We start from the raw sequence: 25,917 nt of genomic DNA on the forward strand, positions 1-25,917 counted from the left end.
TTAGAGAAACTAAAATAAATGCATATCAAAAAGGGCAAAGTAGACTTAAATCACATAAAAGAAACTGTATCAGAAGAGACCGGAATCCATTCTGATTTGGCAAAAATAGGACAAAATGGAAGAAAAAGAACTATGTAGTAATGCCATCAAACCACAAGGGAGAATAATCTACGCTAGCTGCAACAAAATTTACTTGTACACATCCAATGATAAGAAGATCTCAAGCTAACAAACTAAATCTAATGTACAAAGGTTTATAAACATTGATTGAGCCATTAATACAAACATTTTCTGTACAAGAAGATGAACTCTCTTTCTCCAAAGCTTCTTTATACATATTCTATAGGCATAAAGACAAGAAGCCAGAACATAGCGATGATTCCACTGGTATCCCACTTAGAGATGGCCCAATCTCTCCTGCCAAATCATTAGCATCATTAGAAACTTTCCACACATCGACCCATTACCCATGAGAAACAAAATATAAATAAAGGGAGGAGACAAACAATTCACTACCCAAGGTAAATTGGGTGACAATATGAATAAAAAAAGAAAATTTAAATTGTAATAAAATAAAAAAAGAAAAGAAAATTGTAATAACGCTCAATTGTGAAGTGCACAGCGGCAGGCCAAAAGAAAGAAACAGATGAATGTGTTTTAACTGCATAATAAGCAGATGCCAATCATACCTGAAGCATCTGCATCAACTTTGGATGTTGTTCTAATAGCTGGCAGAGTTTGTCACGGTCACTCAAGAGAGACTGCAAGGATGGGTAATTATCAAAATCAACTAGATAACAATCTGATACAACTAATACTCTATACTTAATAATTTGACACAATTACTAAAATAAAGACACCATAGTTGATCCAACTGGTTGATGGACTTCTATAACTGTTTCTAGTGTTCCATGATTTGCCGTCTCCTAATAACATCAACTACCGGGAGTTGGATGCCACAAATGCAATGTGACAGGCAAGTCAGTGTTAGGTACCTGAATAGCTTGTGGAGATCTAAAAAAATCTTGTAATGACATCCCAGAATCTTGTTGCTGGGTGACAATATCACCTTGCTGCTGTGGTACTTGAGAAAGAGAATGTTCTATTTGTTGCTGTTGTAACGAATTCTCCTGCTGTTGTGTCTGGTAGTACACATGAGATGGAGAAACTTGAGGTTGATGCAACATCTGTGGTGATTGCATTTGCATGTGCATGGGGCTTTGTAGCAAAGGAACACTTTGCTCTGACTGGGGCGAAGCTGGAACAATTGGCCTAATATGTTGTGGAGGACGAGGAAGTTGAGGGGGCTGGAGTGGCTGCAGCTGGGTGACGGATGGTATAGAGTGAATGGCAGGAAGATGCTGTGAGATGCTAGGGAGCTTTTCATTGTGATATGGAGCTGAACTGCTTCCATAAAAATTAACAGGCACGGACCCATGTCTATTGAATAGCAAGGGTGGTGCTAATGGAGGTGGAGGATAAGTTGTTAGAATGGGACCAGATGCTGAAACATTACCTGGTCGAAGATCACTTGAATGTGCATGGGAGGTCTGCTGAAGCTCATTAGTTCCAACACTTTGATTATAAACTGGAGTCTGGGAAGTTAGATTCTTTAATGACGATAAATTAGAAAGGCTAATTGTATATGGGGGCGGCGTTGGAGGAAGTGGTGGAAGAGGCCTAACAGATCCTCCAGGTGAAGAAAGTGAAGTCCGACCAAACTTTGAATCTGGCAAAGGACTGGAGGTCACAGCAGCTGAAGCACCAGCTGATAAATACTCAGCTTGAACCTATTACAAAGGAAAACACCATTTAAAGCCAACAAATAATAATAATAATAACTGAAAATAGAACACAAAGATTGCATCTTCTCACATGGAAGCCTGGTGGTAAATGTGGTTGGACATCTATCATAGAGCTAACAAATGGAGAAGATTGGCTAACAATGCGATCAGCATTCTGAGACAAGGATGACATTGTCACAGGAGGCGGAGTTGGTGGTAATGGTGGCTGCATTTTTGGGTCAAAATATCCCTGGGAACTTTGCTGACCAGTAGGTCTAGAATAGAAGTTGGGTGGCATTCGAGAATCAACAGCTGCCTGTACAGATGATGAAGAAGCCTTTGCAAATGCAGAAGCACCTACACCAGAATTAACTGCTGCTGCAGGCGAAGCAAACACAGTGGAGGTTTTAGGGTGGAAATTTGTCATGTCTTCATACTGATCATTGAATTTCCTGTCCGAAGATATACTAGGTTCTCGAGCCAACGGCAGATCAGGACGAGAAACCGACATCCTAGAAGAAAATTCGCTTTGGGCATTTTCATCAGCATTTGAGGCCAGAGGTGTACCCCGCTGGGAGAACTGACTAGTTTCATTCACCTCACCTTCTGTCTCTTCAACGATTGACCGAGGAGAGTTTTGTTCAACAACTACAGGTGCAGGCTGGTGTAGATTATCATCCGACTGAGGAAAAGGCAGTTTATCATCAGGTTCAGATTCCTCTGCATCAAATACAATATCAATTCCCTGGAGATCATCATCGGGATCAGACTTCAGGGGATGAGATTTACTTGACTTCTCCACATCTGTTTTGTTTTCAGGTATTGCTGCTTTCTCTTGTGCAGCAGCTGAATCAGTAACCAAGATCCCTGGAGGATTTTGGCGTTCTCTTTGCCGAGCCATGAATTCATCCACGTGAATAGACGGTGGTCTCCCACTAGTAGATCCTATTCGTGGGACTGCTATTACATTAGGATTATTAGATCCATCTGCACTTCTTTCCCTTGCAACATAGTCATCCACGTGCATAGAAGGAGGCCTGCTCGTGTTAGGCTTGCGCTGGCGGAAAGTGTCCCTACGAGTAGGACCTGAAGGAACAATGGTAGGTACAGATCCCCGTGGGAATGCACCCGGTATGGCATTCTCAGTTGAGGCACTATCTCCCCTGGTGCGCCTATTTGGCCCTTCCATTGAGGAGATCTTCCTTTTATTAGTAAGACTTGTCTGTGTCAAACTATCACGCAAATTTTCAGGGCACTCCCATGAAAACTTGTCTCCAAATTCATTTAAATCATAATCCTCAATCCTTTCAGTACCACTATCTACAATGGTGTTAATCTTTGAGGAATAAGGGGTACCAGTAGGTGAAGGAAAATGAATATTGCTCATTATATCATCTGCCTTAACTGTGCCAGTAGGTTTATGCAGAAGAAGCATTAATGATCTTGCTGACTCCTTAATCTGTCCAATAAAAATCCAATTACATACATTTTTTGAAGCAACAATGAGAACGAACCAAGAACAGGAAAATTGGAGGTATACCTGGTCCAAAGAAATCTTGTCCAATACAGGCAAGAAGGAATTGTCACTTGCCTTCAACAAATTAACCAGTTCCTCTACAGATTCAATGCTCTCTTCAACAATCCCGTCCATGGCAACATTGTCATTTTCAAGCCCAAAGAAGTACTTGATTGCAGTAACTCTCTCCGTGTTCACACTGAAGAATTAAGAACAGTTTAAGAACAACGTGCACATCAAATTACAAGAGAAGTTAGTTAGCAATGCCTTCTCATGTAAAGCTTTACAGGTCACGGTGCTGATTTTGACTAACATTCATCCAAATAGGATAAAAATCAGGCTATAGAAAGTAGAGAAGAATGTTTAGCATGCAGAAATTGCTTATAGATAACAACATGAAGGACATGAATATATCCAATCAGAACTCTCATAAGCCCGACCCCATATTAATAAATGCACATCTGAAGACTATCATGTCTTTCAGTTGTTAAAAGCACAAGGAACTGTGTATACATAAGTGGTATTAACTTCATGTATAGTACAAGAACAATACCCAAACAAAAAAAGTTGCCAGACCTATTCAATTCTGTTTTACGTCTTAAGTCATATATGACTGTCTCAGTACTAACTTCTTAGATCTATACAGCAATATCTCCCTATTCAGATAAAGCACATTTCAGACTTAGTTGCTCTTTCATGTATAGTGATCAGTTAAGCAAAGATGCTTGCTTTGATGTTCTAGCATCAGGAATTTTCCAAAAGATAAGAATGAAAACTTATCAGAGGAAGTCAAATAGGGATGATAAATAAACATGAAAGTTAATTTTAAGGGGTTCACGTAACATCAGTTAAGTAGCAAGTTATATCCATCCTAACATACAACATCAACAACTACAGCTCAATCAACTTAGGGTTAGCCACATGAATCATCATTCTCCAGTTGCTCCATTTGAACTCATCTCAGGCCAATGTTCTATATAAACTAAAACTTGAAACAGCCTACGACATCCAGGAAAAAAGTTCTAACACTAGGGAGTTCTCCACACTAGATACATTTTCTAATGGCAAATAAAGCTATAACAAGACAAAAGACTTCATAGCAAATATTGTACCTACGTAAATGTACTAACATGACTATAACCTAATCCTAATTAATTGGTATCAACTAAATAGATTCTTTTCTTTTATCATCCCCCATTTTTCTCTAGGTCTTAGATGGAATCCAAGAGATCGCTGATCTTTCAAAACAACTTCCTTTCATGTGATTTAAGATCTAAAATGATAGGCATGCATCTGAATGGACTTGACCTATTGCCATGCACCTGAGAAACAGACAGAGCCTCACACTTAACCAATACACCCACGGTCCCTCACCATACAAAATGTAAAAATTGAAAATGGACAAACAGACCTTTCACCGTCCATGCAGAAAGATAATGCACCCGAAGATAATATTCCAATGCCCTGAACAGTATAAGTTGGTAGATCATCCTTTGAAGCAGGTGTCCTTAACAGAGATTCCCAGCAACATAGCAATGGAGGATGCTCCTTCCAGTCAAGAGCGAAATCACGGTTTAGACCATTTTCAAATTGTTTCTCTAATTCCTGCTCCTCGATGCTAGAGGACTTAGCATGCAGATGAAGTGAAAGCAGAGCATCTTTTCCTTTGGCAGATGACCAAAGTAATCTTAATGCTAACAGGCATGAAAGCAATTCTTTTCCGACAGGTAGGACCTGATATATTTGCAGAAAGAAGTAATGTCAGAAGATTCACAAATGAGCAAAAAAAGAAAGAAATATTCTTGTTAAGTTGCATTTAATAAAAGAAAACTATTTGTTGAGTCATATCATCTTAAACCTAGTTAGAAATTGAACATAAATACTTACCCAGGTTCGGGGCACCAGTACGCAGTAACAACCCGAATTATATTTTACATGGGCTGAAATCCAAATTATTAAAAAGGTTCCCCACAGAATTAAGATATGATGGAGACCAATCCCAACAACAACAACATACCCAGTGTATTCCCAATTTCCCATAGAGTGAGGTCTTGGGAGGATAGAATGTACGCAGACCTTCACTCAGCTCAAGACAAAAACAGACTAGAAAAAGACATAATGAACGTACAAGAACCAATAGGTGGTAACAAAACAACAAATAGAAGCAGAACAGTACTACAACCAAATAATACTACAATCGAATTATACACAAAACAACAGATATCAGCAAAATCAAAGAATAAGAAACTACAAGCATAGCACTAAGTGGCACCAAGATAATGCATTCCTACCTACTAGGATGGACGCACTCCTACCTATTAACCTTCTACCCTAATTCGCATCCTCCACACCTTCCTATCTAAGGACATGTCCTCGGTAAGCTGCAACTGCGTCGTGTCCTGTCCAATCACTTCTTCCCAATACTTCTTCGGTCTACCTCTATCTCTCATGAATCCATCCCTAGTCAATCTCTCACACCTCCACCACTAGAGCATCTGTGCATCTCCACATCACATGCCCGAACCATCTCAACCTCGCTTCCTGCATCTTTTCTCCCACCAAAGACACTACCACCGAGTCTCGGGTATCCTCATTCTTAATCACCTTCATCTTCTGCATATTAGAGTTCTTGACTGGTCAACACTCCGCCCCCACAAAATAGTTGGTCTAACAACCATTCTGTAGAACCTAGCCTTTTAAGTTTAAGTGGCACATTCTCGTCATACAAGACTCGAAATGCGAGCCTCCATTTCATCCACCCTTCACCAATTCAGTGAGTGACATCCTCGTCTATCTCTCCATCTCCCTGGATAATCAACCCAATATGAAGATCAATCTCGTTGTTCTCTAAAAATCGTCATGTGCATCGATTGTATCATTTGGTAAAACTGCAGGTTGGGGCGACCGCTAGTTAGACACACATTTCTTGTAGCAATCCATCCAAAATATGCAATTTCTGAAGGTGCTTTAGTCTTCCATGTTCATCTTCCTAGACAATGCCTCCTTCCAATTACTCAAATTTTTTTGAAACATATTATAGCAACTGCTTACAGTAAAATTCCTTCACTATTTGCCAGACACACCAGTGAGTAATTTTTTGAAAAATGTTCCAAAGCAGCTAACGGCTGACTGATTTCTACAATTTACCAATCACTAAAGTTCCTTCTAAAACAGAATACTCCACCAAGCTTCAGAGACAACACCTTCTCTGTTCACAGAGAGTCTATATAAAATAGAGAACTTTTCTTTAAGCCTCTCAACACCAATCCATTTCGTCTAAATATTCTTTTTCATGGACCAAGGTATGTATCTTCCTACTTTCTTTTATACATCAAGGAACTTTATTGCACCAAAAGTAAATAAGTGACCAAAGACTACTCCTCAACCGAGTAAAACTCGACTCCACATTTCGAAAAGGGAAGGGAAAGAGATGGTTGTTGGAGAAATACTACTAAGGGGTCGATGGTACAAAGATTCATAATGCAGGGATTAGTAACGCGTGGATTAGTAATGCATGGTTTAGTTTTTATCAAGTGTTTGGTTCATTGCTTCCCACCAAATCTTGTGTTTAGTTTAACTCTACAAAAAATTTCTTTCCTATTATGCCCTTGAGTTATTATTGGATATCCTATTTCATGTAATTGGGACAAGATAGATAATTGCCAGACAATATTTTTTTTTGTGGCCTCCTAACTAGGTAGGAGAAGCATAATTTTGTCGCCATGTTTGCTATTTTCTAACTTGAATTATTTGAGGATAAAACTCTACAAAAATTTTCTTTACGATTATACACTTGAATTTTTGTAGGATTTTTCTATTTCATTTAACTACTCAAGTTAAAATACAAAAAATATTAGAAATATATATATTATTAATTATGAGGTGTGATATGCCACTACAGAGATCCTTGATAGCATGGTGTATTTTTAATTTTTTTGTTGGTCAATATACCTTAAACTTAACATAGATTTAAGGCTACTAAATTGTTCAAATACCTAATACTATTTTTTTTACAAAAAAAAAAAAAAACACAATAGTTCAAGTGGTCAATCGACAAACTGCATTTAAAAAAAAAACCTGAAAAAAAATCAACCCAACATAGCAAATCAAAAATGGAGAAAAAATATTAGTTTGTGAAATCATCAAATTACATTGAACAAATTTGGAGAATTAAAAAGAACATTTACAACTATTTCATATAAATAAAAAAAAACATTAAATTACAAAAGAAATTTAGGAAAAAGGATTGGGGGATAAGTTTAGTCATTTAGAGGTCTTATCCAAGGATTGTTAAACCTTGGATTAGATCCTCCCTTTTCTAGGGATAAAATAAGACCTTCTATAAGGTATAATTAATCCATGGATTAAGTTAAACATAGTGCACCATTTTTCTTTCTATTTCATCCTATAACACTTGTTGCTCTAACTTGCATCTTCAATCTAACAGGCTAAAAACTAAACTTTGTACCTTCTTTTTTCCCCAGCTACCTATCAACCTCCTTTAGGAATAAAGAAAACGAGATGTACCAGCTTATGTAAATATACATGCATAAACTCTGTGTTTGCTATTTAGCCTTCTGCAATATCAACTTTTATAAATATGTAAACACATGCAAAGCTCTGCAATCATAAATTTAATGTATATAGAATGTGTGTAGTCTCTCTTATTATGAAATGTTCTTCAACCACTACTACTATGTACTGATTTTTCAACTGTTGTCTAACAAGTACTCCTAACTATTGTCGTGGGCCCGTGCGCGCACGGCCATGCTTCGTCTAGTAAAAATAAAAATAAAACCCTGTCACAGGGAATCGAATTGGGGACGTGATGGTTAATTTCCAGCGAACTTGCCACTGAGCCATCAATTTTTCTTTGTCATTGAGGGGGTTCAAAATATATATATCTACAAAAATACAGAAAATTTACCTTATATATACAGTGTAATTTTTTGTCATTACAAGCAAGTTTTGCAAAATATGAAAACCAAAAACAGATGGCAGATAGTTTAAAAATAGAGTTGTGTGAGAATGAACGTCAACCAAAAAGACCCTTGTATATCACAATATAAACCCAGAGGGTCATAATAGGAGAATCAAGATCTCATTCAAAAAATGGATACTATGAGTACTAGTTAAAGAACGAAAATGCTTCTTTTTTTTCAAAAGGACCAAAGAAGGAACAAATATAATAATGCACTAATTACAAAAGGAAATAAAAGGTAAAATTGATGGCGCCTAGCCAGCCCAATAAAAAACAAGAGGATGAAAACGCCAAGGTACCATTATATTAGACAGTGCAACATAAGTTACAAATCAAAATCCAGAGAAATCTGAATGCTGCAAAACTTCAGCAGCTTAACCAAAATCTTTTTTGATCAAGATACTTAATGAAAATCTTAAACTGATCTCCAGAAAACAAATACCAAATAGAGCATAAATAAGATGCACAGACACCCATGAGTAATATTACCTAAGCCATAAATGAAAACAGAAAACGAGAAGGAAATACCTTGCAAAATTTTAGGAGCAAAGACAAAAGCAAGCAATTTTCTTCAGCAGTCGTATCTTCAGGGACGTGTCTGGAAATCCACAATAAATAGAGCAGACACATAAGCATCAGTAGAAAACCATATAAACTCAATACAACCAAAAAGAGCTACAAAAGATTGATGAACCATAGTAACCCTAGCTAACCTCTCAACTATTCCCGGGGTTTGTCGAGTTTTGCACTCACTAAGTAGTGTAATAGACTTGAATACAGGCACACACCAACTAATAAGGGAAAACCCTTTCTGAGCTAACTGTTTTGCATCCAAGCTAGCAGTAGCTAAACACATTTCTAGAGCCTTGATTAGCATCTTAAGGCCACCCTCCTTCAAGAATAACCTCTGAGCACAAAAAATGTGATAAGCAGTTAACATTCAGCTGCTTAGTAGCAGATTGAACTTTTAAGTGAACACTTAATAACTACTACATATGTAAAACTAGTAAAGCAGATTGAATTTATAAGTGAATGAAGACACCTTTCCATGTGCGTGCTCTAATAGAAGAGACAGAAAGGAGAGCAGTCGCTGGACCTGTAAGAGAACAGTTAGCAATCATAAGAAAACAAGTTCAAGTTAATTACCAGGAAAAAATCAGAAACAATATCATTGCCACGACACATGTAAAGATGGAAAGTAAATATAACCTTGTAAGCATCCAAATCAGACAGTGGCAATTTTTCAGAAAGACGATCACCAATCCACAAAACCATTGGCCGTAGAAGTACTGAAGCATTATCACCGCCTATACATGCAATGCGAATAATGAACACGCGCAGCATGTCTTGGATGACCACCAATGTCTGATAAATTGCACCTTAATCATCAGACAAATTGCAACAACAAACAGCATACCTAGTGTAATCCCACAAGTGGGGTCTAGGGAGGGTCTGATGTACGGAGACCTTACCCCTACCCCTTTGTGGAGTAGAGAGGTTGTTTCCTATAGACCCTCGGCTCAAAAGAAGAGCAATAAATGCAGAATTGAAAATAAGAACAGAAAAATAGCTAGACGAACATCAACAGATAGTTGTAGAAATTGAGGAATAAGATAATATGCTAATATTACTAAATAAGGATTAGAAGAGAAGAGAGAAGAGGAGGCTACCCCCTGCCTCTCCCGCATAAAAGTGCTATAACACTAGATCAGACAAGTTGCAAATCAAGGATAAATGAGAATTTTCTCCAAAACTGCCTATTAAAGCCCTAAAACCAGACGTAAACAACGGAAGATAATAGGAAGAAAACTAGGGAATGATGAATAATTACTTACACTGGTGGAGCAACATAGGATAATCTGCGCAATTTTGCCCAAGTGTGGTTTCAACTGGCCAAGCAGCTTCTCCCGTAGTCCAGTCTGCAAGAACCAATTAATCTCCTTCTCCTTCTTAGGCCCTAATAGTGTTCTCACAGCCAAGGTTCTCAGGACACTCAATGTAGGTGTTCCATTTTCCCAAAGCCAGACCCCTTCCTCTGCGAATAAGTCATTCTTGAATGTACATATATGATCCAGAGAAGAGATAGTTAGATTCCAGCTAGCATCAAACATGACAAATCTAGAAAAACTGAATATCAATCTAGCTGCTGAAGGATGACCGAGTTATAAAACATCACATACCAATATGCAAAGCAGACTACAGATTTCCTTGGGACCCAACGCCAGAACCGAAGTTGCATGAAGACTATCTAGGAGGAAATGAAAAAGGCCAGGGGTCCAACCATAAACTGGCCAACAGGCTAATGCAGAAACTAGAAGATCGCAAGCAGCTTGAAACCCAAGTGCAAAACTGGGGTAAGGATAGGATACATCGGCTGCACAGGCAGCTAACTTTGGACTGCAACAGAGGAATAAAAATAGTTAAATAAAGAAGGGAAGACAAACTAGGTGAAAAGAATTGCTGTATTTACACGAAAAAGAGGTTTTCCTTACCTCACTTCTCTGTGCAACTGAAGAAGAGCATTTACTAGTTTAGTATTCCTGTGCTGCTCCTTAGCTTCCTAAAAATGGAGTAAGAGAACAGCTTGCCTCTGTCAGGAATATGTCGTGCAATGCAGAACTTGGGAAAAGATTGATCATAGAGATTTTAAAAGGTAACCACCAAACCAGAGATGTGCAAGAAAAGGGACAGCTCATTGAATTGGATCTAACAGTACAATTTGTAACTTCTGTTTGGGCATGAGCTAAATTCTAATTGCGCTAACATAAGCCCACATTAGTTGTCTATAAAAGATGGAGAATCTTGTTTCAGGACATAAATATGGCAAATTATCTTGGAAGGTCAACCTGCTCTACATTCCAATGAGGAAGGAGAGATAATGCAAAGATCAAGCATTTGACGACTGGCAGTGAAAGAAGCAACTTGAAAATATAACAGCAAGAACTTTCTTCATAGTCACTACAACCTTTAGCTTCTGCAACAGATTAATCAACAACACCAGAGAAGGAATTAGCAAATCAAGGAGGTTCTGTTCGCGATTACGTTCCAGTAATAAATCTGAAGTTGAATTGCATTCTGTGCCCTCATCAACTAGGTAATCTGCTCAAGGGAAAGTGGAAACAACATGAAAAGACTGTCATGAACAACATATACTTTATGAAATTAGAAAAAAACAGAAAGTAAAATAGAGAAAGGAATTGATGATATGATGCCACAGCTAAATCAAAGTAAAATATTCATAACAAAACCTAAGTTAGCTCTTCCTAAAAGCCTCTCCAAGAACAAAGTCCATAGAGCATTAATGTCAAAATGACAGATATCTGCCAGAAGCGGAAGCTCCAGAGCATGCCAATTTACTATTCAGCCTATAATTTGCATATTAATGTGATTTGGTTGGCGGAGCTGACAAATCTGAAATTTAATTCTCTTTGTTTCCAGGGGATCTTACTGGCCATAGTGGAATGGAACTAGGGGAACTGCAATCTAGTAGTTGCTACTTGCTACAGAGCACTGTGTTAATCGACATGTGAAGTTTGGTCGTTCATGTGGCACTGGCGCACTGCATAATGATGAGGGAGACTCCAAGAACAGATTAAAAATCCATATTTCCTAATGTTCCCTTCAGGATGTTTGATAAATTTGGAACGATACAGAGAAGATAAGAATGGCTCTAGTGCGAGGATGAAACGCAAGAAAATGAAAAATGGTCACATTTGAGACAAGAAAAAAGACCTAAATTCTCTGTCGGACACCATCCCCTTCAACAAACACAGACCATATCCTAGGAAAACCTGTGCATCCACAAGTTCCACTTTCATTTCCTTGTGGCATAATGGAGTACGAATCCACTCCCACTTCCATGGAAAGATCAACTAAGCGTTGAGTGAGGAAAGTGGACGCAAGAGAAGAGGCCCTATTGTGAATTTCGAAACTCAGGATAATAGACCCCCCCCCCCTTTACCCTTCTCCACTTAAATATCAGGCTTTGTTCAAAAGGTGTAGGACTCGAACTTGGGACCTGACTAACAAGTCACTCTACTTTTGTCACTTAAACGAAGTCCTAAAGCCTACAAGACATTCTTCACATGCTTTATCGGGAAAAGTGTTTTATAGCTACTTTCTTTACATCAAAGTAGAGCATTAAATCCAAAAGGAGTTGTACATCCCTTTGATCACTATTAAGATCTCCATGAAATCCACTCTTTGAGACAATGAGTCGTTATCAAGACTGATTAAGAAATTGCAATTTTTAAGACTATATAGGCTGACTATGTTGTATGAAGCATAGTCTTGACAGTTAAAAACTCTCATGCTCAAAAGATGGGAGTTTCAGCTATGAGGATGTTAAGGTGGAGGTGTGCGCATACTAGGAGAGATAAGATTAAGAATAAAGATATTCGGGACAAAGTGGAAGTGGCTTCTATGGTGGACAAGACACGGGAAGCAGGCTAATATGGTTCGAGCATGTGAAGAGAAGTTGTGCATATGCCCCAATGAGTAGGTGTGTGAGATATTGGCTAATGGTGGTTTAAGGAGAAGTGAAGGTAGGCCAAAGAAATATTGGGGGAGGTAATTGGTAATTAGACAGAAACTGGTAGATGCTCAGATGAATGAAGACATGATCCTAGATAGGAGGATATGGAAGTCACAAATTAGGGTAGACAGCTATAGGCTTAGTGGTAGTTTGGTACACCGTACCTGTTTCTCCTTTCATATCAGTAGTAGTAGCATCACGCTTGTAATTTCTTATCCTATGATTTCTATTACTATATGTTGTTTCTTGTGTTTCAATTATCACATTATTTGGTTGTTGTTATTGTTTCTTATTTTTTGAATATTATGTAATGTTTTCCCAATTATTTGATGTCCTCTTTAGTTCTGTATTTTCCTTTTCAGCATGCTTTGATATGCATGACATGACACAAGGGTCTTTCGGAAAAAGTCTCTCTTCCTCCACAAAGGAGGGGTGAGGTCTACATAAATTCTACCCTGCCAGACCCCACTTGTGGGATTACACTAGTATGTTGTTCTTGTTGTACAAGTCCTTGTGCCGCACCCAAAGGTTTGGCTTAGTGGTCAATAAGTTAGAATGGTGGCAAAATTAGCCCATGAAATCTTAACCCACCCAAGTTTGGGTGGATTAGTGACATGTCCTAATAGCTTTAGCCTATTTCAGTCCAACTCACTTCAAATCCACCAAAATTTTGGGTTGAGATCTAGCCAAAATTGATCCATGAGTAATCTTGTAATAATATATTTTCAAACATACATTTATTTTATAACCATGGTGTTCGGGACAGGTTGCGCACACCTCGACTAATACCACGGGATACATGTCACCCCACCAACAACATACACCAAAAGGCTAGAACAGATGGAAAAAATCACCTAGTATTTTTGTCTTAGTTGGAATTTGAACTTAAGACCTCATGGTGTTCAACCCACTCCATTGACCACTACGAACACCCTTGGATGTAAAAAAGACATTTTTTTATTTGTTATGTTGTATGTACCCGGAAAAAAATAATTATTTAGGTACTAAAAAAAATAAAAGAATAGAAAAAACAATTAAAACTTAATATGAACTAGACGGGGTTAGGTTTTGACTCGTATTCTATTTCAAGCCAACCCATTTGAGCCCAAGTAACTTCAACTCTATTCATCTCGACCCACCCAAATTCAGTCCAACCCACCTATTCGCCACCACTAAAATGGATCATAGGTCCATAGTAGACTAGACTTCAAATCGTAGTAAAGGCAAAAAATTGGGTGATTTTTTTCCGTTTGTCTAAAAAATTGAAATGCACGCAAGCCGACTCAGACACCATTGTCACCTCAAAAGAAATTCACATCTTAAATGTTTTGACAAAATTAACAAGAGAACTTATTCCAAGCAACACAAAGAAAACACCAAATACTACATACTAGAAATCCTAGTAAAGGCAAAAATGTTGAGTTATTTGTTTCCATTAGTCCAAAAAATGGAAATGCACGCCACCCGACTCGGACACCATTGTGAAATTCGCATCTTAACTGTCTTGACAAAATTAACAAGAGAACTTACTCCAAGAAACATAAAGAAAGCACCAAATACTACAGAGTTCAAATCCTAGTAAAGGCAAAAATGATGAGGGATTTGTTTCCATTAGTCCAAAAGATGGAAATGCACACAACCCAACTCGGACACCATTCTCACCCCCAAAAGAAATCCATATATCAACTGTTTTGACAAAATTAACAAGAGAACTTACTCCGAGTAACACAAAAAAAAGCACCAAATACTACAATTGATTAAATCATTAAAAACTTCTGTCTAAGGAAAGTTGATACATCATTGTAAAGCATAACCAACTTATTTTATAGGTAATAAGGTGTAAAGGGTGGTGCTATGACAGATTTTACAACAAAAGATTATGCACTGCTTAGACCTAGGTTCTGCTGACCGGGGTTTGACAAATGTTCCATTGTCGGAAAATATGTTGAGCGATTATTTTCTTTTACTTTCAGATACAATGTATGATAGAATTTCACATTCATAGTGTGTTATGATCACTTTGAACATCCAACATGGGGTCAACAGTTAGGAAAGAAAAGTTTCTTGTGTATGATGATCATAGCTAAATGTTGACATTCAAGCAAACATGATGGTTGGAGAAACTAACCATATATGTTTGAGGACCTCTCAAGCATGAGCCTGCAGTTGATCAAAACTGCATGGATAACCATGACAGCACCTTCATCATAAAGAGCAGCAGTGACAGCCTTCACCAACAAACAATGTTACGCAAGAGTTTTACTGAGACATGTAATATGATAAAAATCACCACTAATGTCATACCGAATTATCAGAAATGAACGCCAAAATTCGAAATGCTGTCGTCAGCTGAACAATGGATGAGTCACGAAGAACAACACCAGGAAAATCCTTCTCAGTGATGCGTTTCCCAAGCATATTCTCTATGATATTACCATCAGTGCAGGAAGAATCCCCAATGACATTATCAACATCCATGCCATCAGATGCCAAAACACTTGTTGAGGCCATGTGAGCATCCCCACCAGAAGCTAAAATAGCAGTATAGCGTAAAAGACCAATTGCTCCACTTCTATGGTACACCACACTAGCATCAATCCAGTCCAAAAGCCTCGCAGGAGCATCTTTTTTGCTGGATCCTGGGGAGGAGGAATGTAAGACTCTATGAAGTTCTTTAGCATGTCCAATCCAAGACCCCAGAGAAGATGCACTTGAGTCCGAAACAATGACCTCAAGAATTTCAGCCGTAGAGTGAAAGATAGCAAGGTTCAAAGGTGGAGCTCCTAAAAATCAAGAAGTTAATAGACATTATGCAAAGACTTCAAAAATTGAATGTATTCAGCATAAAGTAGCATGAATTCCATATTCTCTTGAGGAGAAATTGCTGCAAACTGAATTCTGAAGTACCACTATTTGGGGAAACTGGATCCAATTCCTTGACTGAGTGTAGTATCGCAATTAAAGCTGAAAGAGCCTACATGATACAAAAGAAATTTCAGACCATGGAAATAAAACACCTGAGATGGTCAAATACATATCATCGGGAACAAGGGAAAACTCTGCAGCTAGTGTTTAAAATTGAATCAGTAAATGATAAGCTATAAACAATAAGGATGACGGCAGTAACTGCGTTAGCCAGTAATGCTCACACATGAAGCTTTGAATTGCTTCTACTTTCGATTAGATCGATGCAGAATGAGAGCATATTACCTCGGGGAAATGAACCAGAGCCAACAAAGCTTGGCGTCCACAATCAGATCTGAAGAACATCTCAATAGCATTAGTTAAAAAGCTTAGAGATTGAAAACCTTTAGCATGAAACAAAAACAAGCTCTTACCTGGCAAGACTACAGAGCTGCCATACTGTCCACAACAAATCTTCAGAGTCTGGACTTGATGTCACTAAACGATCTATGGCAGTGATCTGCAACAGGTACAAGAGTAAATAGAAATATAGTTGATTACTAGAGAGAAAATAAGAACACAGTTTGAGGGTCAGGACCAAATAGCTGCGAAGAGAATTGTTTTTATCAAGTTATGAATCTCATTGAAAAGGGGCAAAAAACAAGCCCGTATACGAGAAGTATGCCACGAGAGAGTTTGGTTCGTTGCTATCTTTCGTGTCTATGTAAAACAACAAAGTTCAAAGGAACAAAGAAACAAGGAAGACATGGATTTTCAACAATAACCAGAACTCACTGCCTTCAAATGCATCTCAATGATCACTGCAACATCACGTGGATGACAAAAGTAACCCTTGGATATTAGGACAGATGCATGTCGAAGGGAAATGGACTCTTCCTTCTTCCAATTATCAGCACCCTTTAAGGCATGAATTATTATAGTGGCAACTTCAGGGTCGCGACCAAGAAATATCAACCCTGAAAACAGAAATAGTATATATAACAGAAAGACTTTGAAGTGTTTGTAGTGTCAAGTAACACTACCATAGAACTGAGTTGGAAACCAAACATATCATATTAATATAAACCAAACCTGAGCGAGTAGAAAGAAGAGAAAGAACAATGGCCTCAAAGTACGATACAATATCCGCAAACAAGTCCATCGTGCAGGCAGCGTGAGACCATAAAGCAGAAGATGACAATAGAGCAGCCGACAAAGGGAAAAAACCCCTTTCCTGCTCACAAGAAAAAAAAGAACAAAAAAGATTTGACAAAATTAGTTTCAATACGAAGTTTTATCAACAAGAAGAACAATGAATAAGACTATCAGGAAAATCAAAGGAAGGCAAATAGAGTGACCATAGCACTAAATCTCGAAGGAATTGCTCCAACGATAACTCTGAGAATGACTTCAATATGGGAACTCCTATAACGAATTTAACAACCATTTTTTTATAAGGTCTTCACTTTTTGAAAATGAAAACCCTTTGTTTTACAAGCTTGAAGTGTTCGAGAACCCTGAGATCTTAGGTTCAAAACTCAGTTCGAGAACCCTTTGCTTGAGGTGATTCTTCCCATCTGTCCTAGCCTTGGTGGACAGAGTTACCTAGAACCTATTGTTGGTGGGAGGTGGTAAGTATCCCGTGGAATTAGTAGAGGTACCCGACAGTTGGTCCGAACACCACAGTCATCAACAAAAATAATGAATGGATACCATGATGATCATATATAGAGCAATTATTTTATTCCCAATAACGTAAGTGAAAAAAAAGAGCTTATATTACATTGCCAACCAGTTTAAAGTTTGAACAAATTTGTATGAGAACTACCACCAACATCTCTTTTTGTGTAAGTGAGAACAACAACTTGAAATGAACAGAATCACACACCACTAGCCATTCTGTCTTTCGGGATGAAGGGTTAAGGCAAAATAGATCAAAGCGACCCTGGATTAATGCCAATGTATATTTATCACCATCATCATTCATGACCAGGGAAGGCAAAAGAAATGATTCATCCAAAAAGTGTTCTACTTTCTGTAAGATTGCATAAAGGAACCATCCGTTGCGTCTTTCAGAAGATCTATTTACGAACATTTTCACTACGCAATTGGCTAGTGAGAACATGTGGCAAAATGAAGCAATGGATCTAAGGAAGTCAACTTTGAAACACTACTTTTTTCTACTTTTGTGTTGCATTCAAGTTGTCTAGAAGTCGAAACCCTTTTTGTGGACCAAATTCTTTTGTGTTGCTGAAAAGTAGAACCAAAATGTTGGGGGACAGGGGGAAGAAAAAGCTTCTGGACTACTAAAGATTGGTTATAATATACCTTCAGAAGGGAAAGCAAATGTTGATCCATGTCATTGTTAGAAAAGCAACAACTTGATCGAGTAATCAAGTTACTGGTTGAATTATACAATAATTGTCCACCATCACCAAGAACCAAAGATTTACTTGCACACGCCACCGGAGAAGGATCTTCAATTGGGCCAGAGGAATTTATTAATTTCTGCACCAATACTTGTCAACAAAAATGGATGACAAAGCAATTATAATACCACGATAAACAGGTAACGACAGGAAAGCCAAGATGCACCAAAATGTAAAGGGAACTTTAACTGACCAAAAGGTTCTTGAGTTGCTGTTTAGCATTGGCAAGTATATCCACCAATGTGGCACTGGTAGCCTGAACAGAGCCAGAAAGACCTCCCAGGACAGACAATATGGAACACTATTGAGAATTAAAAGAGAGAGAAAGTTCACATCTCCGAGAAAATGTTTATCAAATGCACAACAAGACATAAAGGAGGGCATTAACAAAATAATTTACCTCGTATCTGGAGGAAACTTCATAAAAGCGCAAACGATGAAGTATATATGTGGCAAGAGAGGCTACATCATGCCTCTGATTGTGCAATAATAATAACTTCAACAACTGATTGTATCTCTCACTAGTACAAGAAGGTATATTTTCACCCTCACGAGGCCACCACCCAAGGAAACCTTCGCAGCCAACTGAATGACGAGTTGCCTGTTCAATAACTCCAAGGTGCAGCAATTTGAGAGCACTAGAGTTCAGCAAGCTACTAGAAAAAGCATAACCAAGCTGCTCCATGCCACCAGAGTTAACAAAATGATAGCAGCTTTCTCTTGCAGATGACACTAAAAGAGCCAGAGTCAAACAGAGAACCATGTTCTCTCTCTGAAAAGAGAAATCAAAATCAGAATCATACATGACAACATTTACACGTGAAAACTGTAGACACGTCTAGAAAATGAAGTAAACAGAAAACTTCTGACTACATTAAAAAGAGGATATGATATAACAGACAAGCTAGGTATTCAATCACCTTTGAAGCCTCACGATGAGAAGCAGCATCAGGACTACTACCAAATTTGAAGTATTGACTTAAGGAGTCCAGCAGCTGCTTTGGAGCAGCAGTCTCAATCTCAGATTCCACCAATATAGCATCAGTTGAAAATTCAACAGAATGGTCACCAGGTTGAAAAATAAAGCTATTATGCATCTCCAAAAGCTCTTTTTTGGCTTCAGCAATTGCAAATTGAGCTTCTTGATTAAAAACCAACTTATCCAGCCCAAGTTGCTCGTGCATTGTAGTTGTAGAAGGAAAGCAAGGAGTTGAATAGATTGAGGCCACTGATAATAAGGAAGTAAGAACCTTGTTTTTCATGAGTCCAAATTTAGGTGATTCCAACATTCTAAGGGTAAGTTGTAAAAACTGCCTGAGCTCGAGAGGAATAGCCAGAGGAATACTTTTCAAAGATAATGATTTCAAAAAAGACAATGTTTGCTCAGTAGACAGCTTATTTGGACGCAATGCAGGTGGGAGGTCTTCAAGGTCTCCCTCAACAACACTTACAGTATTAGCCAAAGAGCCATCTAAATCAACATCTATATTGAATTGGCCAAGATCTTCAGTGGTGTTTCCATATACAACCAAGGTAAGGCTTCGATAGCTGCCTCGTACAACCAAATGATTGGTAACAATTGCCTGCACAAGTCATCATTCCTTTTAATGAATAGCAAAATACTAAAGCTTCTCATTTTTCTTTCCTGCTTGAAACTTTTAGGAGGACAAAAAGTGTGACAATAAAGACATGGATAAAATTCAAGGAGGGAAAAAAATAGGGAAGTAATGTTGAGAAACAAGTTCAGATCAGCTTTGTCCAACTGAAGTCAAGTATGAACCATAGATAAACCTACGAGTTGCATATGATAGCATTGACACTCATAGCACCCCATGAGTTTGTTGCAAATTCAAGGAGATCCTCAAAATGCAAATTTTTTCTCCATCAGAGAGCAGCATGGAACCACCTCTCACAGGTAATAATAACAGGAAAAGGAAAAAAATGATAGGAAGTTCTTGAAGTCAAAATGCTTTAGTTTCTTGCACGGTAAATCTTTTAAAAATCCATTCATGTTTCACAAAACCAATTAACTCAGAATCATTACAAATCCAATCACTTGTAAAATATAAAACAAAACAGAACAATAGCATAACAAAAACAAGTTATTTTCTAGTCCAAACACACCCAAAATTTCTGTGAGCTAAAATAGAAGACCGCTATCACATTTCCCCACTGTGAGTGGACACTTAAGCCTGCCTCTTATTAAACAAAAAATGAAGTCCTGTGTCTTATTCGATCACTAGGTGTTATGTCTTGGTGATGTCTTGAACTGCTATTTGCTTCAAGCAGCTGTCACATTTGAAGAAACAGAAAATCATGGAGGACATTCTCAACAAATTTGCTTGGGCTTTATTTGGATAGAAATAGATAGGATGTTTTCTGGGTAAAATGTCTTTGAACAGGCAGAGTCCATCTGTGTTCAATATTTATACTTGTTGACAGCTGAACCAACCATGAAATATGTTGGATACACTTCTCTGACAGATATCATAGGATCCTTGTAATAGGGGAAAGAACATAACTATGGCTTTTTTGTTCTTTTGAAATCTTTATAGATGGCTCTAGCACAGCCTTTGTGCTACTTATATAACATGTTACCATTCTCAAAAAAAAGTAGGACACACTAAGATTCAGAGAAATTAGCTACTTTACCAGATTTTTATAATAAAAAAAAACATATAAATCAATTTATCTCTTTTCTTCTATTGTTATCCTTCTAATATCATGTCTTATAGGGTTAGCACCCCTTGGTGCTTCGTCAGTGAAATTTTAAAATCAGAAGAACTCTCGTTATTCTAAGTTATTAAAAAATGTATAGAACACATCTATAAAATGAGAGCAACTAAAAGAAAAGACACAATAATAAAATTTAACAGATGCTGAGCCACAAGAAGATTACTGGCAGCGTTTGTCTTTTAGTGCGGAAGAGGAGTTTCAGAAGAGCTTGTATAAGAGATGTTTTAGTGAAAACTAACCCTGACAGCACATTCACCAAGTCATTAGCCGGAAAATGTAGCTATCAGAAGTACAAAGATCAGTAACTCTAAAGATGCATTAGAAGTTGAAAAAGCAAACCATATTTTGACTTTATGAGGATAAATAAGTATTTCCATTATATTTCAGCTGGTACTCATCTACACCAGTCTTGCCTAGCCAACTTGGGAAAACTATGATACATAAAATAGCACTACCACCTATTGACCTTTACAATTAAGATAAGTACTCATGACAGGCTGTAACAACAGCATTATGATTCAATGAGTAACAACATACCAAATGTGATTGATTCTCCACTTCTTTCTGCAAAGTCTCAACTATAGTTGACCAATTTCCAGAGGTTGTTCTGTGCCTTAGAACTAATCTCACAGCCGCAATCCCATAAAGAAGGAAAACGAAGTGTGTGCACTTGGACATCATCAGAGAACTAGTATCTAATTTTAACCATCCCACTGAAAACTACTTCAAGTTTGAAGTTGTTATCCAAAATCTTGTACTTGAGTATGATTTAACCTTTAAGAACCTCCCAAAATTATCCGGGTGTCCAAACTCTAGAGTAACATTTACATAAACAAGGTTAAATGACAAATTTATACAGGAGTCCTAATCCTCATTATTTCAAACAGAAAGGGGAAAAACAGTTAAATAATCTTAAAAAGGAAGAGATGGGTGTAGCACAGTGGTCAATGAAGCGGATTGAGAACCCTGAGGTCTCAAGTTCAAAACCCAGCGGAGACGAAAACACTAGGTGATTTTTCCCATTTCTCCAAGCCTTGGTGCACAGACTCGATACCTATGTTGGTGGGAGGTAACAGATTAGTAGAGATGCGTGCAAGCTATCGCGAACACTCCAGTTATTACATGGCAACAACATAACTAGTGTAATCCCACAAATGGGGTCTAGGGAGGGTAATGTGTGCGGAGACCATATCTCTACGGCTATTAAAAAAACACCAATTGTTTTTTTTTTAANAAAGAGGGGGGGGGGGGGGGATGGTAGTAAATTAATAGTTGCTTCTACAAAAAAGGGCATCCCAATGCACAAAGCATCCCATGTTCACGCAGGTCCAGGGAAGGGGTCAAGTCATAAAATAAATAGATCAACTTGAAATTGGATTGTTTGTTGAGTTGGAGCTTAAAAATAAGGATGAATTGTATATTTTTTGTTTTATTTTAGGTGTAAAGAAAGTTATGCTGAGGAGGCTGAATCACTAGTTGATATGACAGGATCCCGGTGAAGCAATGGCCTAAGCTTGGTTGGGATTTTGTAAAGTCTGATTCCCTGTTATGGTGCAACTTTTTATATACATGGTTGTTACCAGTTTCAAAAAAAAAAAAAAATTATGACAGGGGGACTCAATATGGGCTAATAGGTTTCTCTCTCGATTGTAAAGACGTCAAAAGTTTTGGATAATATACAATAAAGGGTAAAACAAACCATTTGAGAACTAATTCTAAACATACTCCATTCAGGCTATTATTTCAAGATAACCTACCAAAGAAACCAGTGCATTCACACTGTAACAGGAGAATACAAAACAAATTCCTCCAAATGCACTGTGGTTAGAATTGAAACAACCGGTTAAAAAAGGAAGCTTCAGTTATAAAAGTGAAGAAATACAAGCAAATATACAGCAGGACGTCATTAAAGGCCACAAAATAAGAACTACCATAAGGATTTATCCAGAAAAAAATCTGTACGGATTTTTCATATGAACATTAAGTACTGCTGAATAAAAGACCATCATATAGATTAATTCTTAGTTCTTACAACAAAATCCTAAACACAACCCACGTTTAAGACCGTCATATGAATAAGACAAGAATTACAAATTTTACTTGGTACCTCAACTTCAAGCACATTTGATGAAGAATGGGAATACAAGAAAGGCTGACATAGACGCCTAAACCTTGTCTCTCCCTCACAATGGACAAAAACTTCCAAAGCAAATGAGGGTGGTGAAGTGGCCCTGGACAAAATGAAAGGTAGTGTCAAATTATATGTCAAAAGGAATTTTCATTTTAAGTTAGAACTAGATAAACTTTCATGAAAATGTCTAAAGAGGTATTTCTAAGTCATAACAATCATGACAACACATATAAAGTTCATCTATTCATAATTCCACCAAGCTCCAGAAAAGCAAGATGATAACAATTTCAGAAAAGAGCTATGTTGCTCGGACTCTTCAAAAATGCCAACGGGGTGCGTGTCGGATTCGCCAAAAGTAGTGTATTTTTGAAGAATCTGAGACAGGTGCGGCATCAAAAGTGAAGAGTCCACGCAACTAAGGAAAAGAGTATAATCCTCTTCAACCAATAATGGGTAAATTTGTCCTAACAATGTAAAAGCAGATTTATAGGAGAGGATGTGATATCTTACAGGATCCGTTTGTCTTAAAAGTCTAAAATCATAGCTGCATGATGGTGAAGAACTAACAGCAAGATCCCATACAAATCTGGTTGAGAGATGCACTTCTGGTTAGACATTACACTAGAGATTTTCTACTTATGAATAGCATAAGCTAGAATTCCAAAAGATCTACTTTACTGACTTCCAAAGTTACTGCGGCAGTGAGGCTTTTTTTATTAGTTCTACTTGGGCACCAAAAAAACACTTTTCACTGTATATACCTCCTTACTAACCAGAGTCATTTGAAAAAGAAAATCATAAGCTTATCAGTATTTGACATAGGCTTTTGACTTTCGGCTTAACCCAGATATTCATGTAAAGGTTTTCCTTAATTTCCGAATCACGAACTAAGAAATTAGATGAATATATTTTCCCTGCATTCACCAGATGCATCACAAAGAGTGTAGAATATGTTTAAAGCTGAGTAGAACCAAGCCCTAAAACTTCAGACTTACAAGCAAATATTTATATCTAACAAGTCTTTGAGTCTTTGACAAATTACAATCCTAACATTTTCTAAGGAATGACACATCCTTTTTGTTTTGCTTCCTTACTTATCATGTCAACATTGATAACCCGATTGTCTGATGGTCTCAGAACCACCACCCCTTCCACTGTCAGCATAATACATGGTGTATCAAGACTCTCTGTGTGTGTGTGTGTGAACCAACACTAATGCAATAAAACATCAACAGTAACCACAACCTAGAAATCTTTGAATTCACACTCCCAAGGACAGATTAAAGACACCTTTGTGCAATATTAATTCATGGTGCATACTACATTTAGTGAAAGCTTAATTCAAGAAAATAATGACACCCGGTGCTGTTACACATAACCGAAATAAGCAAGTATGAATAGGAACCATACCCCACAAGCTTCAGCGAAGAACATGCGGAAGGGGCATTCTGTTCAACAATCTCACAAGAAGTGATAACAACCGGGTCTGCAAATAACACCTGGCAACACACAGATAGAGCAACGACATCAAAAAAATAAACAAAGAAAAGCATCCTCTACAAGAATATAGACAGTTTAAATAAAAAACACAATAATTCTCCACATAGCATGACCCTTGGTTCCCTCCCCTTGCCCAAAATTTAAACAATTTGCCTATAAAAACAAAGATTTCTCAAGAACAAACTAACAAACTAGTTGGTATTGTCTATATAACTGCACTAGATGTTCAGTTACCTCGTCTACAAACTCATCGAGTTGGGGGTGGTGGAAAGTGTGGGAATAGATAACATGGGGTTCCGGTCGACCCATTCCGTATCTTCCCGTGTTCCGGCCGGAAGAACTTGACCCGAACCGTTAAATCTGAATCTTGTTTTGGTGCTAGGGTTTTACCACATTGGGGAGGACGAAGAGGCAAGGAGAAGAGTCTGGTTAAACCCAAAAAGTTGACTCTATTATCCCAGTATCAACAGATTATTCTATTATATATATTGAGGGTAATTTCGGTATGACGATCGGGTATTCACTGTTTGAATAAAAATAATTTAAGTCAAACAATCGAATCAGATCTATTAAATAGAATGGTTTTTATTTGACTTCACATTTTAAAAAAATTGATAATATTCGATTTGATTTTAATTTTGTCCACAAAGATCGAAGAAATAATCAAACTAAATCGACAAATTATATGCATATTTTTTTTATAGTTATATAACATAATATATTATTTTTATGTGAAAAATGTGGCACACTAATTAACATTTTGTTTGGATGGTTTTATGTATTGTTTCATGATGTATTATATTGTATTGTACGGTATTATTTTAAGAAATACAATATTTAGATAGATTGTATCATTTTTCTCGCTACATAATGTCACACATCAATAAATGACAAACGTATAAGAAAAATAGGGTAGAGCAACTATGAAAATGATAGGTAAAATACAAGATAAAATTATTTAATAATATGTAAAGACAAAATAAAAAGAAAATATTAAGGTAATGATGTAACCACACCAAATTGGTCATTAGAAGAAAAAAAAAAGGTCTTTCCATCCTTACCTAACGATGAATTTAAACAATACATATAATAAAATTTGAGTAACAATCAAAACAAACATTATATATAAACTAACAACACAATACAATAAGTAACAAGATATAATGCATCTTTAATTTATTCGTGCAGCAATATCGGTAGCTTGTGCATTACTCAGTAAATTTAGATGTTTAGAACATTGAATTAACGAATAATATCAGCGAAAGTTAAACATGATTGGAGTTCCGGTAAGAATCACAAGATCCAAATTGGCACCAAGATAATTATTTCTTTTGAATGAAGTCTTGTATTTTTTTTTTCTCTTTAATTAAATCATTTTATTTTTATTTTTTGAGTATGATTA

General features: G+C 37.3%; 1 protein-coding gene and 1 non-coding gene across 2 annotated transcripts; one reads left to right on the top strand and one right to left on the bottom strand.

Annotated features, from left to right (window-relative positions):
* Positions 1–28: 28 nt before the first annotated feature.
* On the bottom strand, positions 29–24,968 carry LOC125860932 (protein virilizer homolog). Its single transcript, XM_049540978.1, has 28 exons — positions 24,750–24,968; positions 24,426–24,514; positions 22,992–23,115; positions 19,069–19,731; positions 18,549–18,920; positions 18,342–18,449; positions 18,048–18,227; positions 16,812–16,953; positions 16,515–16,696; positions 16,154–16,239; positions 16,026–16,074; positions 15,723–15,789; positions 15,120–15,598; positions 14,944–15,043; positions 11,247–11,380; positions 10,774–10,841; positions 10,462–10,678; positions 10,117–10,332; positions 9,491–9,646; positions 9,324–9,377; positions 8,995–9,188; positions 8,810–8,879; positions 4,712–5,034; positions 3,325–3,499; positions 1,876–3,243; positions 996–1,790; positions 690–761; positions 29–417 (listed from the first exon to the last, which is right to left on the bottom strand). Exons 1-28 carry the CDS (start codon positions 24,822–24,824, stop codon positions 397–399), a joined length of 6,579 nt encoding a protein of 2,192 aa, XP_049396935.1. The 5' UTR covers positions 24,825–24,968; the 3' UTR covers positions 29–396.
* On the top strand, positions 11,896–11,997 carry LOC125861092 (U6 spliceosomal RNA). The gene has a single exon (XR_007445954.1). It is a non-coding gene; the product is annotated as a U6 spliceosomal RNA (small nuclear RNA).
* Positions 24,969–25,917: the final 949 nt, after the last annotated feature.

Source organism: Solanum stenotomum, chromosome 3, assembly GCF_019186545.1.
Source record: "Solanum stenotomum isolate F172 chromosome 3, ASM1918654v1, whole genome shotgun sequence".
Taxonomy (NCBI): domain Eukaryota; kingdom Viridiplantae; phylum Streptophyta; class Magnoliopsida; order Solanales; family Solanaceae; genus Solanum; species Solanum stenotomum.

Excerpts from the sequence above, each read along its gene's own strand:
- LOC125860932 (XM_049540978.1), bottom strand. The coding sequence starts at position 24,824 with ATGGGTCGACCGGAACCCCATGTTATCTATTCCCACACTTTCCACCAC. Across the intron at positions 19,732-22,991 it reads CAAATGTGCTTGAAGTTGAG|GCAATTGTTACCAATCATTT; the intron begins GTACCAAGTAAA and ends TGACTTGTGCAG. Across the intron at positions 10,333-10,461 it reads GTAGTCTGCTTTGCATATTG|AATGACTTATTCGCAGAGGA; the intron begins GTATGTGATGTT and ends TGTACATTCAAG.